This window comes from Elgaria multicarinata, chromosome 6 (assembly GCF_023053635.1).
Source record: "Elgaria multicarinata webbii isolate HBS135686 ecotype San Diego chromosome 6, rElgMul1.1.pri, whole genome shotgun sequence".
Classification (NCBI taxonomy): Eukaryota; Metazoa; Chordata; class Lepidosauria; order Squamata; family Anguidae; genus Elgaria; species Elgaria multicarinata.
In genome coordinates this window covers 95,798,289-95,812,731 of record NC_086176.1, presented here as the reverse complement: position 1 = coordinate 95,812,731, position 14,443 = coordinate 95,798,289, and the positions used below count along the sequence as shown (strand labels likewise).

The following is a 14,443-nucleotide window of genomic DNA, read 5'->3' as shown; positions in this document are numbered from 1 at the left end:
TTCAGATATCTCAGCCTGGCTGCTTCATCGTCGTTTGAAACTTAACATGGCAAAGACTGAATTGCTTGTTTTTCCTCCTAAACCTTCTCCTCACCTCTCATTCTCTCTTACTGTCAACGATGTCACGCTTACTCCGGTCAAGGAAGCTCGTAGTCTTGGCTTTATATTTGACTCCTCGCTCTCCTTTACTCCTCACATCGAGGCAGTAGCTAAATCCTGTCGTTTCTTCCTATATAATATTGCCAGGATTCGACCATTTTTGTCTGTCTCTTCTGCCAAGACTCTCGTTCACGCACTGGTTATCTCTCGGTTGGACTACTGCAACCTTCTTCTCTCTGGCCTTCCTTCGTCTCACATCAGTCCACTGGTCTCTGTCCACCACTCTGCCGCTAAGATCATCTTCCTGGCCCGCCACTCTGACCATGTCACTCCACTTCTGAAATCTCTTCATTGGCTTCCAATTCACTCCAGAATCCAATATAAACTTCTCCTGCTGACCTTCAAAGCTCTTCACAGTCTAGCTCCTGCCTATCTCTCCTCTCTCATCTCACACTATCGCCCCGCTCGGGCTCTCCGCTCCTCTGATGCCATGCTTCTCGCCTGCCCAAGGACCTCCACTTCCCTTACTCGGCTTCGTCCTTTTTCTTCTGCTGCCCCTTACGCCTGGAACGCTCTTCCAGAACACTTGAGAACTACAAACTCAATCACTGCTTTTAAAACTCAGCTAAAAACTTTTCTTTTCCCTATAGCCTTCAAATATTGAGTTTGTTCTGACTCTATACTGTTAGCTTCACCCTACCCGGTGCCTGTTTACACTTCCCTGTGCCTGTTTGCATTCTCCTTCCCTCTTTATTGTTTACTACAACTTATTAGATTGTAAGCCTATGCGGCAGGGTCTGGCTATTTACTGTGTTATCTGTACAGCACCATGTACATTGATGGTGCTATATAAATAAATAAATAAATAAATAATAATAATAATAATAATAATAATAATAGATCCAGAAACAGTACACCTCCAAACACCAACAGATTCTGGGGTCAAACAGCAGAGGAAAACCAAACCGCTCTATGCTCTGTATGTGAACTTCCAGAGGTATCTAACTGCCCACTGCTGGGCACAGAATAATAGACTAGATCAACATTAGCCTTGTTCAAGAAGATAGTGTGTTTGTTTTTATCAATGTCAAGTCCATCACTTACCCATCACTTAGGGCTCCAGTGTTATTTGTCCTTCAAACTACCCAATGATACTGCCCTTTCAAACAGCCTACTGTTATGATTACTAAATACATTTTTCAGGAGATTGTAAGAGTCTCCTATTTCTGTTTCCATCAGGCCACAACTTGTCATAAGGGTTAGTAACTGGGGTGCAATTTTGTCTTTTGAAGTGTTACTTATATTGGGTAAACCATACTTATTCTGTGAATGGAGAAGCAATAAGATATTGTCAAAATTGCTGGTGAAAAGATATGTGGTTTTAAGGATTACAGGAAGCTGCCAAGGATCGGGATAGAGGTGTAGACTGAAATCGGGGGAGGAGAGTGTCAAGTCTCATACGAATTGCTTGACCTCAAGGTTAACCTGGATGTGGCATATAAACCGAGACAGCAGATAAAACACAGACATATATCACAACGTCCCATGGAAACCAGAGACAGCGTTTATGTGAATATGTTAAAAAGGGACGTATTGCAACTGATGCTCACAAACTTTGGTTTTGAGCTTTGTTTATTTTTTAAGAAAAGAGAAACTGGTGGCAGTTTGGTTTCCAAGTCCATGATTTCCTAAAAAGTGGTACCTGTAATGGATTTTCATAGTTTTGGGCTCCCAGAGTAATTAAAAATAAATATGCAACAAATTGCAATTAATTAAACTGTTTTTGACAACTTGGTAGAAATAACCCTGAATTGAATGCACTTAATGGCTTCATCCTGAAGAATCAGGCAGTGACTATGGACTCATCTACACCAAGCAGGATATTGCAGTATGAAAGCAGTATATAAAAGGCAGGAGCCACACCAAGCAGGATATAGTGGTATGGAAGTGGTATATGGTCTGTGTCTATGGGCCCCAACAGTTGTCAGTGCACTTCAATACTGCTATAAAGTCGTAGTGTGGCTCCTGCCTTTTATATACCGTTTTCATACTGCAATATCCTGCTTGGTGTAGATGAGGCCTAAGAGTACAAACCCCACTTTCCTCAGACTAGATATGGATCTAGATGTTGATCTGGAGGACCTTACCCTCTGGTTATTACTAGGTATAAAACAGGAACCATAATAAACTAAGGATTGGTGATAAATATGTCCTGTTGAGTTCTTTATCCAAATTTACCAAATTCACACCTTCTAATCTAATAAGCAAGCCAAGAGAGGTGCATAGTGAAATCCACACTTTTCCGAGAATGCTGCTGCTACTTGTCAAGAAGAATATGTGCACCAAAATGTGCATATTAGAGAAAAGAGAGGCAGTGTGGTGTCCTGATTAGAGTGTTGAACTGGGAATTGGGAGATCTAGTTACTAATCCCCACTCAGCCATAAAGCTCACTGGGTGACTTTGGGCCAGTCATTGTTTCTCAGCTTAACCTACCTCACAGGGTTGCTGTGAGGATAAAATGCAGAGGAGGAGGAGAAGTGTGTAAACCACCTTGGGGTCCTTGCAACAGGGGAAAAAAGCAGGATATAAATGTATTAAATAAATAATTTAAATAAATAAAAATGCATTAGATCAATGGAAAATACCTAGGGAAAATGTCTATATTTGGGGGAAATGTGCACAAAAAGTGAATTTCCATACACACTTCCCTTTTAAGAAAACTTCAGAAACATGCAGAAATGGGATGGAATGAGCTTAAGCCTAAAAATTCAACAATCTCAGTCAGAACAAAGCTTTTGAAGGTGACTTGGGCAAGTCACCTCAGTGGTCCCTCCCTTATCGGTCACCTCCCTCGTAGAGTCTATTATCTCACCACCATGGTCACCAGCTTCTGTTGCTCCTCTCCTTCTGTCTAATCATCATTACCACTTGCTTGTTTCACACGCAAAAGCCCAATAAGCAAGTAGCCAGTGAAATCCACTGCTCCTCCTCACCATCACCATTGTCTGTGCCAGAGCAAGAAGTTCCAAGGTATGTGGAACTACTTAAAACAGTTCTTAAAACAGAGGCCTAATCTACACCAAGCAGGATATTGCACTATGAAAGTGATATGAAAGTGGTATATAAAAGCAAAGAGCGACACTACTGCTTTATAGCGGTATTGAAGTGCACTGACAACTGTTGGGGCCCATTGACACATACCATATACCTCTTTCATACTGCTTTCATAGTGCTATATCCTGCTCTGTGTGGGCCTGCCTTTTATATACTGCTTTCATAGTGTAATATACTGCTTGGTGTAGATTAGGCCAGAGATAACACATATGCATTCCAATTAAATTCACAGATTGCTGGGCAAAAGGTACCCTCACTTTAAACCTAAAAGTGGCTAATCTTAAATCCTTGTTTATAAAACTTACAAATTGCCTTCCTGTCTCAGAAACTCAAGGCTATAAAATGGTTGGATCCAGAAAAGAGGGAATGGAACTGCTCTTTTTCCTTTTGCAAAGCACCTTAGTACCTTTATTGTACAAGGCAATGTACAATAAATAAGAATAAGAATTCTTATTATACATATTAGAACAATACAATGTGGATTAGGGATACTGACTGGTGCTATTTCTCTGTAATAACAAATTCCTTTAAAAGTAGTTTTAAAATACAATAGATAGGAACAGAAAACTGCAGGAATAGACTGGGTTTGCACAACACGATAAGCCGCATAGGTTGTGAGCCATAGTTGTTTCAGAGTGGCTTGTCACGTTGTCCAAACCCTGCAACATGTTTCGATAACTACGTCCAAGGCATTCTAAGTGGGTTCAGACAACACGACAAGTCATTCTGAAATGAATAAGGCCCATAACCCACCATGGTGTATTGTGTCATGCAACCCAGTCATAGCATAACAACATCAACAGAGAAATAAAATAACCATACAAACCCTTTCCTGCAACCCACTACCCTGAAAAAAAACACCACTTCCATAGGTAGATACTGAATTCTCTGCATTGTTGAGATTTGGGGATGAGGTGGGGGAAGAATCATGTCTGTAACTAGATTTAGTTAAATTAATAAACTGGGGTGAGCCTTCTCACTCAAGTCCTTCACTAAATCTTGTCTCATCATTAGAGCTGATGGCAAACATTTAATTACATTTCATGTGCCATCAATTGTCCTTTCTATCTGCCAATGCCTGTATATTGATGGAAAGATTTTCCTGCTCCTGCTAGATTTTCCCAAGGATTAATCACAGTAACAGTGAGGCAACTGTGTACCACTGTGGCTTGTTCAGAATCCTATATGCAGATAATTTAAAGCAGAAGGTTCACGAGAAATCACTGAGAAAAGCCGAATGACAGTGTTACCCACTTATATAGGACTGCTACTTCAACACACACATGCATCATGAATACAAGTTCATACTGATCATGGAAAAATTACAACCATCATACAATAGGATATTTGCTACTGCAATAGTGGCATGAATGTATTATAGTACTAGTATTATGTCAGTTCTTCTGATGAAGAATGTTCATTTGTTCATGGCAGGCTTTCTGGAGAAGTTCCCCTCCTCCCATAACATGAATACGTTTATGCTGAAGTGCTACTTAGTTTTCAATAGTGTTGTACTACACAATATTGTAGTACAAAAGAAACAGTAATTGACAAGAATCTCAGCACATTTATTTATTTATAAGTATGAGATGGATGAATAACTATATAAAAGAGAAACTTACCTCTTCCCACTGGTGAATGTATCTTATTAATCTTGAAAGTCGTAATAAACGCAACAGACTGAGGATTTTTGTGAACCTCACAATGCGAAGAGCTCTAGCTGTCTTGTAGACTTCTGAATCCATTCCTTTTTCTACAATGAGAAAGATATAATCCACTGGTATTGATGAGATGAAGTCAACCACGAACCAGCTCTTTAGATAATTCATCTTGATGACTTTGGGGTCCAGTATTATCTCAGAACTGTCCTCATTAACAGTGCCAGTTCTAAAGTTCATGATCAGGTCGAACAGAAACACAGTATCTGATGCTACATTGAAAATAATCCATGGTGTTGTTGTCTGCTCTGTGAAGAATGTGATTCCAACAGGTATGATGACAAGATTTCCAACCATCATTATAAGCATTATTAAGTCCCAGTAAAACCTAAGAGAAATAGAAAACACAATTATTGAACAAAATAAAGTTGCGCAGTTAATTTATTTTAGGCATTTAATTATGTTTTATGCCAAGATTTTTAAAGTTACAAGAGAACTGATTGTAATACTGATAATTCCATTAATATGCTGTCTTGACAACAGAGAATAAGAGGATTAAGGGAAAATAATTATTCTAGTGTACTTCTCTTATACTGCATGTGCTGATGAAAAAAATATTGGATTGGATAAAGATTAAGTTGTTGGAGTCCTGAATTAGGACTGGTTTTTTGTGATTTCCATATCTTTGTACAAGCCTGTAAAACCTGGAAGAAACTGAAGACTCAGCATCAGTCAATCAGCTTAAAGGTCAAGTTTGCAGGTGGACTTTATTGAATTATTGGGATGATGCAAAAGTCTAATTGTCTTGCCATTGCCAATTAGTGGTTTCATCATTTGTTCAGGGAAGTGTATATAAAGAGAGTTTTGGAGCTTTGTAACCAGATTAAAATATTCTCTCTCTGCTGTTGTGAGCCCTGCTGTAATCTGTATGACCAAGTGTGTGAGTATGTTGGTGTAAATTTGTATTGCCATAAACTGTGTTATTTTCTATCAGTAAAATACTTTATTTTTGTACCAAACTAAATAGACTCTGTCTTGAAGTTAATTTGGTCTTTGCTGACTTTCATAGTTAAGACCCGCTGCTATTCTGCTAGTTCACTGGTATAGTGAACAAAAGGGTTTATAAATAATATATAACCCTCAAGAGGTTATGGGCCCAGTAACAGTCTGGACATAATTCTAGTTCTTAACAGAGAAACAGTAGGACCTGATAAGACAGAGAAGCCGTGCGTTGACTAATTGCCCTGGAGCGTTGCTTTTTCTAAAGAACGTTGGGATTTTGACAAAGGAAGAGGCTTTTTTGTAAAGCTTTTGTCTTGCAAAGTCACACGCTGTCTGATAGAAGGCTATTTTTGAATTTGAAAAGGGATTCTGAGGTTGTTAAGCCGGTCAGTTCCCAAAAAGGAAATTCAAATAACAAAAGGGTTGAAAAAACAACCAATTAGCAGTTATGGCACTTCAAATAGGAATGAATACACAAATGGAACAACTCACAGACACAAATTATATTACTTGGTCATTTAAGATTGAAATGAGTTTAAGAAACCAAGGGCTGTGGGAAGTGGTTACAGACCCACCCGGTGAAGATTTAAGTGCAGCTGATTTGAGAGAGTGGAATCGAAATGCAGAGAAAGCTAAAACCCACATAATCCTCTGTATGAGGAATGATCAGCTATTCTATGTTAATAGAGAGGATGCTGTTCATGTGATCTGGACAAAATTGCGTGAAGTATATGTAAGAGATACAGCAGGTTCTCGAATAAATTTAACACGCAGAATGTATAGGACGATGCTAAAAGAATCTGGAGATATTGGCAAACATTTGCAGGAGCTGAGAGAAATATTCCAAAGTTTAGCATCGGCTGGCTTGACTCTTTCAGAGGAAATGAAGTCTTCTATTATTTTGTCTAGCTTACCAACGTCTTGGGACGTGTTGGTGACTACCCTAGAGGGAGTAACCGTCCGTGATTTAACCCTGAATTATGTGTGCGGAAAATTATTAGAAGAACAACAGAAAAGACATTCCAAGAGAGAAGCCGTGAGCTCAAACGGCAAGGCAGACTCATTTCAACAATGGTCTGGTTCTGAAGGGGTTAAGACCGGGACTGTGAAAAAGGAGGAGACTGAATCTGCTTATTCAGTTTCTAAAAAGCACAAGCCACAAAAAACAATTGTTTGCTGGAAATGTGGCAAAATTGGACATAAGAAAATTGACTGTAGAGTGAGATTACAACCTGAGAAAGTTTCTGAGCATCGCTGGAAAAATGCTTCTTGTTCAAAGAAGTCAGCACAGCTCGTTACAGCCGGAGTGAGCAAGATGTCGAAGGAGGAAGGAAACGGAAGCTCAGCTATTTGGCTGATAGACTCAGCTTGTAATTCCGTTATTTCTACTAGAATGGAAAGCTTCCTGGACTTCAGAGTCACGTCTAACAGATTTATTTTCCTTGCTGACGGCTCAAAGCAGGAAGTGAAGGGAGAAGGAATTTGCCATATTCCTGTCCTTAACGAAAGCTTTGCTAATGCTATTTTTGTTCCCAACTTAAGTCATTCTCTTTTAGGTGTGTCAAATCTAATGGAGAAAAAGTTCTCTGTCTCCTTTGAGGAGGGGAAATGTTTTATTTCCAGGCATGGAGAACTGAAGGGGACTGCCAGTTTAAAAAACGGTTTGTTTATCCTGGACAGGAGCCAAGGTGGAGAAGGAGATATTTCTTCAAGAGATAATCAGTCAGTTTTACTAGATTTAGATTCTTCTAGCAGGCAAACGCCTGTAGCAACTCAGACCAAGCCAGAAGACAGGGAGCAACAGGAGGAGGAGGTGCAGATCCCCCGCAGGTCTCAAAGACAATAGGCTTGGAATACATGCTTGAAATATGAGCTGTGAGCCTAATTCTTAGTCTTCGAGTCAACAAGATTTTTGGAGAAGAAGTTTTTTGCCTCCGGGACAGAAGTCTTTAACTTGCCACTGAGGAGAAGTTTTTAACAGCAAGCCGCTTGTAAACAGAGTTTCTTAGAAACTAGTCGCCAAGGAATTTAGTCAGGATAGGGAGGGACTCTAACGTCATTTTCTCTACTGTGAAATCATATGCTTTACTCTTTGTGCTTATTCTATGTAGTAAAACAAATTCAGCCTGGAGTGTCTAAGGGAATCTTAAGGTATCTCGAACCTTGGAGCACTGGAGAAATTTTTCTGCAGAGGTCAGATGAGAATTTTTGTGCTATTGTGATTCAAATTGGCATTGGCTGTGCAAATGATAGAAAAGCAACGTTGGAATGTTGATGTTTGGAAGTAAACCAGAATCATGGAAGTTCCAAGAAGCAAGAGTTGTGTGGCGATTTACAAAAAGGCTAAGTATGGTGCTGGTGAGTGGTAAAGTTACTTGACTGATCCAGCAATAAAGGACTTTAAGGTCCCAGTGGTGAAGCCAGTGACTGTTAAAGTTTAAAACACATAGTCTACTGTGAGTCCCAGAATAATTTGGCAGACGTCTTTACAAAACCGTTAGGAGCCATCAAACATTGGGAGATTTGTGAAACGTTAGGTTTCAGGCAGGGCTAAAAATGTGATTAACTGTACAAATGTTGTAACGTGGTGAAATAGTGGAAAACCCAAAAAAGAAGGGGTGTTGGAGTCCTGAATTAGGACTGGTTTTTTGTGATTTCCATATCTTTGTACAAGCCTGTAAAACCTGGAAGAAACTGAAGACTCAGCATCAGTCAATCAGCTTAAAGGTCAAGTTTGCAGGTGGACTTTATTGAATTATTGGGATGATGCAAAAGTCTAATTGTCTTGCCATTGCCAATTAGTGGTTTCATCATTTGTTCAGGGAAGTGTATATAAAGAGAGTTTTGGAGCTTTGTAACCAGATTAAAATATTCTCTCTCTGCTGTTGTGAGCCCTGCTGTAATCTGTATGACCAAGTGTGTGAGTATGTTGGTGTAAATTTGTATTGCCATAAACTGTGTTATTTTCTATCAGTAAAATACTTTATTTTTGTACCAAACTAAATAGACTCTGTCTTGAAGTTAATTTGGTCTTTGCTGACTTTCATAGTTAAGACCCGCTGCTATTCTGCTAGTTCACTGGTATAGTGAACAAAAGGGTTTATAAATAATATATAACCCTCAAGATAAGTTAGTTATACTTTGTTCCCACTGAAATTGATGGGATTTAAGTTAGTCATGACTAACATTTTCCACTGAAATCAAGCATGACTGTCTTTGCCCAGATCTACACCAAGCAGGATATAGCACTATGAAAGCAGTATATAAGAGGGAGGAGCCACACCAAGCAGGATATAGCACTATGGAAGTGGTACGAAAGCATTATGAAAGTGGTATATGGTATGTGTCATGGGCCACAACACTTGTCAGTGCACTTCAATACTGCTATAAAGCAGTAGTGTGACTCCTGCCTCGTATATACTGCTTTCATCCCACTCTCATAGTGCTATATCCTGCTTGGTGTAGATCTGTCTAAATCCAACCTATTTCATCTGAAATAAATGACTATGACATATACCAATCTTGGCATTGCATCATAAGGTCTATGATCAGTATTTGACCAAGTACAGCTTTTTACCCAGACAATCCTCCTGCTTATTCACATATGGAATTAGCCTGAAAGGAAATGTGACTCAACATGATGCAGCAAATATGAGTGTAGCAGATATACTGGGGTTTGCTGCAGAAAATATATGAAGTATAAATGATAAAGCTGTGGCTTTAAATGCTTATGCTTGGAAAAACTGATTGAGCCGGAATTTAAATAGGCAGCTATGTCATCTACATTTTATATTTGCTGCGGGAATCACAGGTATACCAACAGAAATCAAGTCTGTTGCATAACATGTGGAGTCTCCTTACCAGAGCATAGAGCTACCAAGCTCTGTTGACTAAGGTAAAGACCAGATACAGCCTGTGGACCTTCGGTTCTGTCTGCCATTGTCTCTGCCAGTTTTAGACCTGTAAAAGCAACCTGGCACAGCAAGCATTCGGAAGATAAATGGACTGAATTACTTTGTAACTATTCAAGCAAAACATGCCCAGGACTGCAACTCATACCTTATAAATTGTATTTATTAATGGGCTGATTGCATCATCTTTTAACCAGGAGTAAATTTTAGTTGTTGTCTCCACCACCAGTAATCCCTGTTCATCGAAAAGCTCTCTGGGAGGCATACATTGGGTCGGGATTAAACCCTCCGAATTATTTTATTTTTTTAAGAGCTGTGCACAAATGCCCTCTCAACATTTTCCAACCTTTTGAGGGCAGAGAAACTGGGGGTCAGTTTCACCAAATGTCAACAGTTTCTCACAGGTAGAGCTCACCCCTGGTAGGGGTAGTAGCACAGTTTCTTTCCTTTTTGTAAGAGTTTCTGATTGTTTGTTTTTTATGCTACCACTGCAAGTGGCAACAGCATCAACTGTGTTGGCAGGCTGGCCGCTATGCTGCATCCACTACAATGTACGTGTGATGGAAACAGTGTTGTGTCTAGCTCCAGGAAAGACGTGGGGCGAGTGTTGGGCAAACACTGATCTTCAATTTCCTGAAAGCTTTCTTTCCCCATAAAAGAGGCTTCCATTGTTCAGTCTCATTCTCTGGGCATTTTATAAGTTATCTTTGTGTTGTTGTTTTTACCTTTCCTAATTATTGTAAGGGACCAAGTGTGGTTTCCGCAAGCTTTCTTTCTATTACACAACTCTCCATGCCTTTGCAGCCTCCTAAGTTGCCTGCGCTTCCTGATCTGAAAATACCGTATTGGAAGAATTACCTCATGACTTCTTCCCCTGGGCTTTAACTGGAGTGTAAGAAGCTGAGGAAGGTATAGGCTGCCAGAGAGATGTCCGTACAATGAAAAACAGGACCCTTGTGTGCACTCCTTGGTCACCTCATAAGGAAGGGAAACACCAGAAACCCAAATCCAGCCCATAAGGATTTGTCCAAAATGATTTTCTTTATTGAACTACTTTTCAAAAGTATTTTTTCTATCAAATTAAAAGACAATGGTTGAGAAAAAAAAGGGGGGATAAATTTTCAACACGACACTAATATTTTTTTGTTATCAGTCACTGAAATTTGCCTCTAAGATATTCATAAATATCTTAGCTGAGAGCCCCCTCCCTCCTGCTACCAACTGTCGCTGCTGAGGCCATCAGAGGGAAAGGAACAGGCAGTCAGGCATCCCTCCATCATGCCTGGATCTATGAGGCTATTAGAGGGAGATGGAGAGGAAGCAGCTGCTGAACTTTGCCACTAAAGGCTCATCTACACCAAGCAGGATATTCCACTATGAAAGCGGTGTATATAAAAGGGAGGCACCACACTACTGCTTTATAGCGGTATTGAAGTGCCCTGGAAACTGTTGGCGCCCATGACACATACCATATACTGATTTCATACCACTTTCATAGTGTTATATCCTGCTTGGTGTAGATGCATCATGGGCTCCAACAGTTGTCAGTGCACTTCAGTACCAACATAAAGCAGTAGTGTGGCTCCTGCCTTTTATATACCACTTTCTTAGTGGAATATCCTGCTTGGTGTAGATGAATCTACTGCCTGAATTTGCTTCTTCCCCCCCCCCCTCCATCCTCCCAGTCCCCTTTCCTTTTGTGTCAGGTTTTTTTTTTTTACAGTGTAAGCCTGTGGGCAGGGACTGTCTTAAGAAATATTTTTCTAAGCCGCCTTGAGAGCCTTTTTGGCTAAAGTGTGGCATAAAAGTGCAACAGCAACAACAACAACAATAATAATAATAGGCATTCTTAAAGGAGCCCTTCTTTGAGTAGAACAGGGTTGGTAAACAGACATTTTATTTAACTTATCATAGGTGAACAAATATTTTATATAACTTATCATATATCAAACATAGGAATACGATAGTTTACAAAAGCCAAACAAATTATTTTGCAATAATCAGGCATAAATAGTTTATGAAACTAGACAAATTGTTAACAATAACTGAGCACAAATGGTTTACAAAAACAGAGTGATAACTGAATAGTTCACAATAACTAAGCTACAGGACTCCGGCTTCTTCCACCTGTTTTGCAACTGCTTCCTCAGAGTCAGAATATCACGACAACTTAACACTCGGTTATTGTTAACAATTTGTTTAGTTTTGTAAGCTATTTCTGCTTGATTATTGAAAAACAATTTGTTTGGTTTTTGTAAACTATCATTATATTCTTAAGTTTGATATATGAGAAGTTATATAAAATGTTTGTTCACCTATGTTATATAAAATGTCTGTTTACCACCTCAGTTCTTTTGATATCATTTAATGTTTTAGCAGTTGTGTGCTGGTCAGCATTATTCTATCTTGTCAATTCCAACTGCTGCCTTCTGTATTGTTGTATTGCCCCTCTTTGAGTGCCACAAACTTCAGAAGCAAAATAAAGGCCTCAGCAGAATGAAGTGCAAGCATCTTGAGGTGGCAGACTATGGGCCGTGGAATCACATTTATTAATGCTCACCTTTTTTAAAGCTAATTAAATAACATAAGCAAACTAGTACAACAGGGAGTGGACAGGGATAGATTCTTCCTTATGTGTATGGTTGCCATGTGTCCTACCGAATAGAGGAAAATCCTCTATTTGAAGGTGTCCCTTCTTTGAAGTCGAAGTCCAGAGGAAGACATAGCACTCAGACAGCAGGCTGAGCAGCAGGCATACACGGGCCACCTGGTCAGTTGTCCCCAATACATGAAATAGATGTATTGTATTCTATTTAATTTAGAGCAATTATGTCTCTATATATTAGCATATACAAATTTAATGCAAATCCATATCCTCCTTTTTCCCCAACACATGTCCTCTTCTTTTGTGATCTGTACATGCGAAAAGAAAGAAGTAGCATCCCCCACCATGTCAGAAACAGTATGGTACAGTCACCTCTGGATTCCACCACCTTATTCTGCTGCATGAGTGGACCAAACCAAAGTGACCGATACCCACTTATCTAGTCGTTAGCCCCATGCAATTCAATCCTAGATCAGTATAGGATTGTGTTTTAAAGGGTGCTGGACTCTCTTGATAATGGTAGTCCTTCAGAATGTCCTCAAGAGATGCTTGCAATGCACATTTGGTGCTGGCTTTTAGCAATGACCATCTTTTTCAAAAGGCCATTGAATGAGCAGACTTATTGACAGATTGTATTCTACTGCTCATTTCTGTTTTTATTATTGATTTGATGATCTCTTTCATTTTTATTGCTGATCAATCTGATGATTTAATTAATTTTTTTTTAATGGTATTCTATGTAATTGTTTTTAAAGCTTATGTTCTATGTTGGGGGTCTTCCTTTGGGCCAAATAGGGACTGAAAGGTGGTATGAACAAATCAGTGAGTTATGTAAAGCTTAAGAAGTAGAAACTCTTTTTAAAAACAAAACAAAACTGAGACTTGGTATTCATGGGTAACATGAAAACTGTAAGTTGCTTTTCTTGACTCAAGCCTCATTCTGGCAAAGCTAAATTGAATATGTAAAAATGAATGCCTGGATTTTGAATTCTGAACCAATTCTAAAACTCAGTGCTTATATAACACAATTGAGTAACACACACCTTGCTTATATATAAATGAGGAAGGCTCATTATGACAAAGGCTGAGAATTCCTACTATTGAGAACATCCTTTATATAAACATGTTCAAATTCTGCCATTCTTCCTTCCCTATGACTGGCATATAGAATAAATTCAGCATTGTGCTAAAGAATGAGCTGATCATTCAATGGCACATTTGAAAGGATAGGTGGCATTTAGTGGATTTTTCCCACCCTTCCTGTCAAAACCCATCAATGTGTTTACATAAAAATGAACCGGTGCCTGCTGTTAATCGTGAACACTTTGGCAGCCTAATGAAACTCACTCTTGGATTCTCTCCAAATGCAAATGCAGCAGAATATGTTTGATGAGGGATAGACAAGAAATATATACCCCACACCCATAAAAAAAGAATTTTTAATAGGTTGGTGGCTTCTAGGCTCCCAGTCTGCAGCCCATACAACATGGGGAATATATCTCTTATCTGCTGTGGAAGTGCAGCACCTATGCTCAGTGGAACACTCTTCCACATAATTGGATGTGGTCATCATGAATGTTACATAGATGGATTGAAAAATATCGTATGTCTGGTGCACTTCTTGGCATATATAATAATGGCATATTTCATTTGTAAATATACTATGATCTGTCAATATGATTTGGCTCCAGTGGCATAGAAGATAACCTTCACCCAGTCCTAGGCCCTTTCTACACCTAAGGATTATCTCAGGAAAATTGAGGGATTGTCCCTGCCTGCTCCTGGGATTCCCTGTGTTTCATGTGGATGCACAGGGATGATCCCAGGACAATCCCAGGGGGGAAAAGGCAGGTGTAGAAAAGGCCCAAGAAAGCACCTAGGTAGGCAGAATAAAGTGCCCGTCCTTGCACCAGGTACATGGGCCATATTGTTTTGTTTTAATTTAAGTAATTTCTACCCTGCTTTGCTATACCCAAGTAGTGTATTTTAAGCACTTTACAATAAAATGACAACTACAAATCATAAAATGTGACATCATCAATACACACAAAGA

The 14,443-nt window shown here is 39.3% G+C and overlaps 1 protein-coding gene across 1 annotated transcript in view; it reads right to left on the bottom strand.

Moving 5' to 3' along the window:
* Positions 1-14,443, bottom strand: part of HCN1 (hyperpolarization activated cyclic nucleotide gated potassium channel 1) — a 243,205-nt gene that overhangs the window by 190,458 nt on the left and 38,304 nt on the right. Inside the window, exon 2 of the mRNA XM_063128088.1 lies at positions 4,837-5,260. Within this exon, the coding sequence (XP_062984158.1) occupies positions 4,837-5,260 (424 nt within the window). The remainder of the gene's footprint in view (positions 1-4,836; positions 5,261-14,443) is intronic.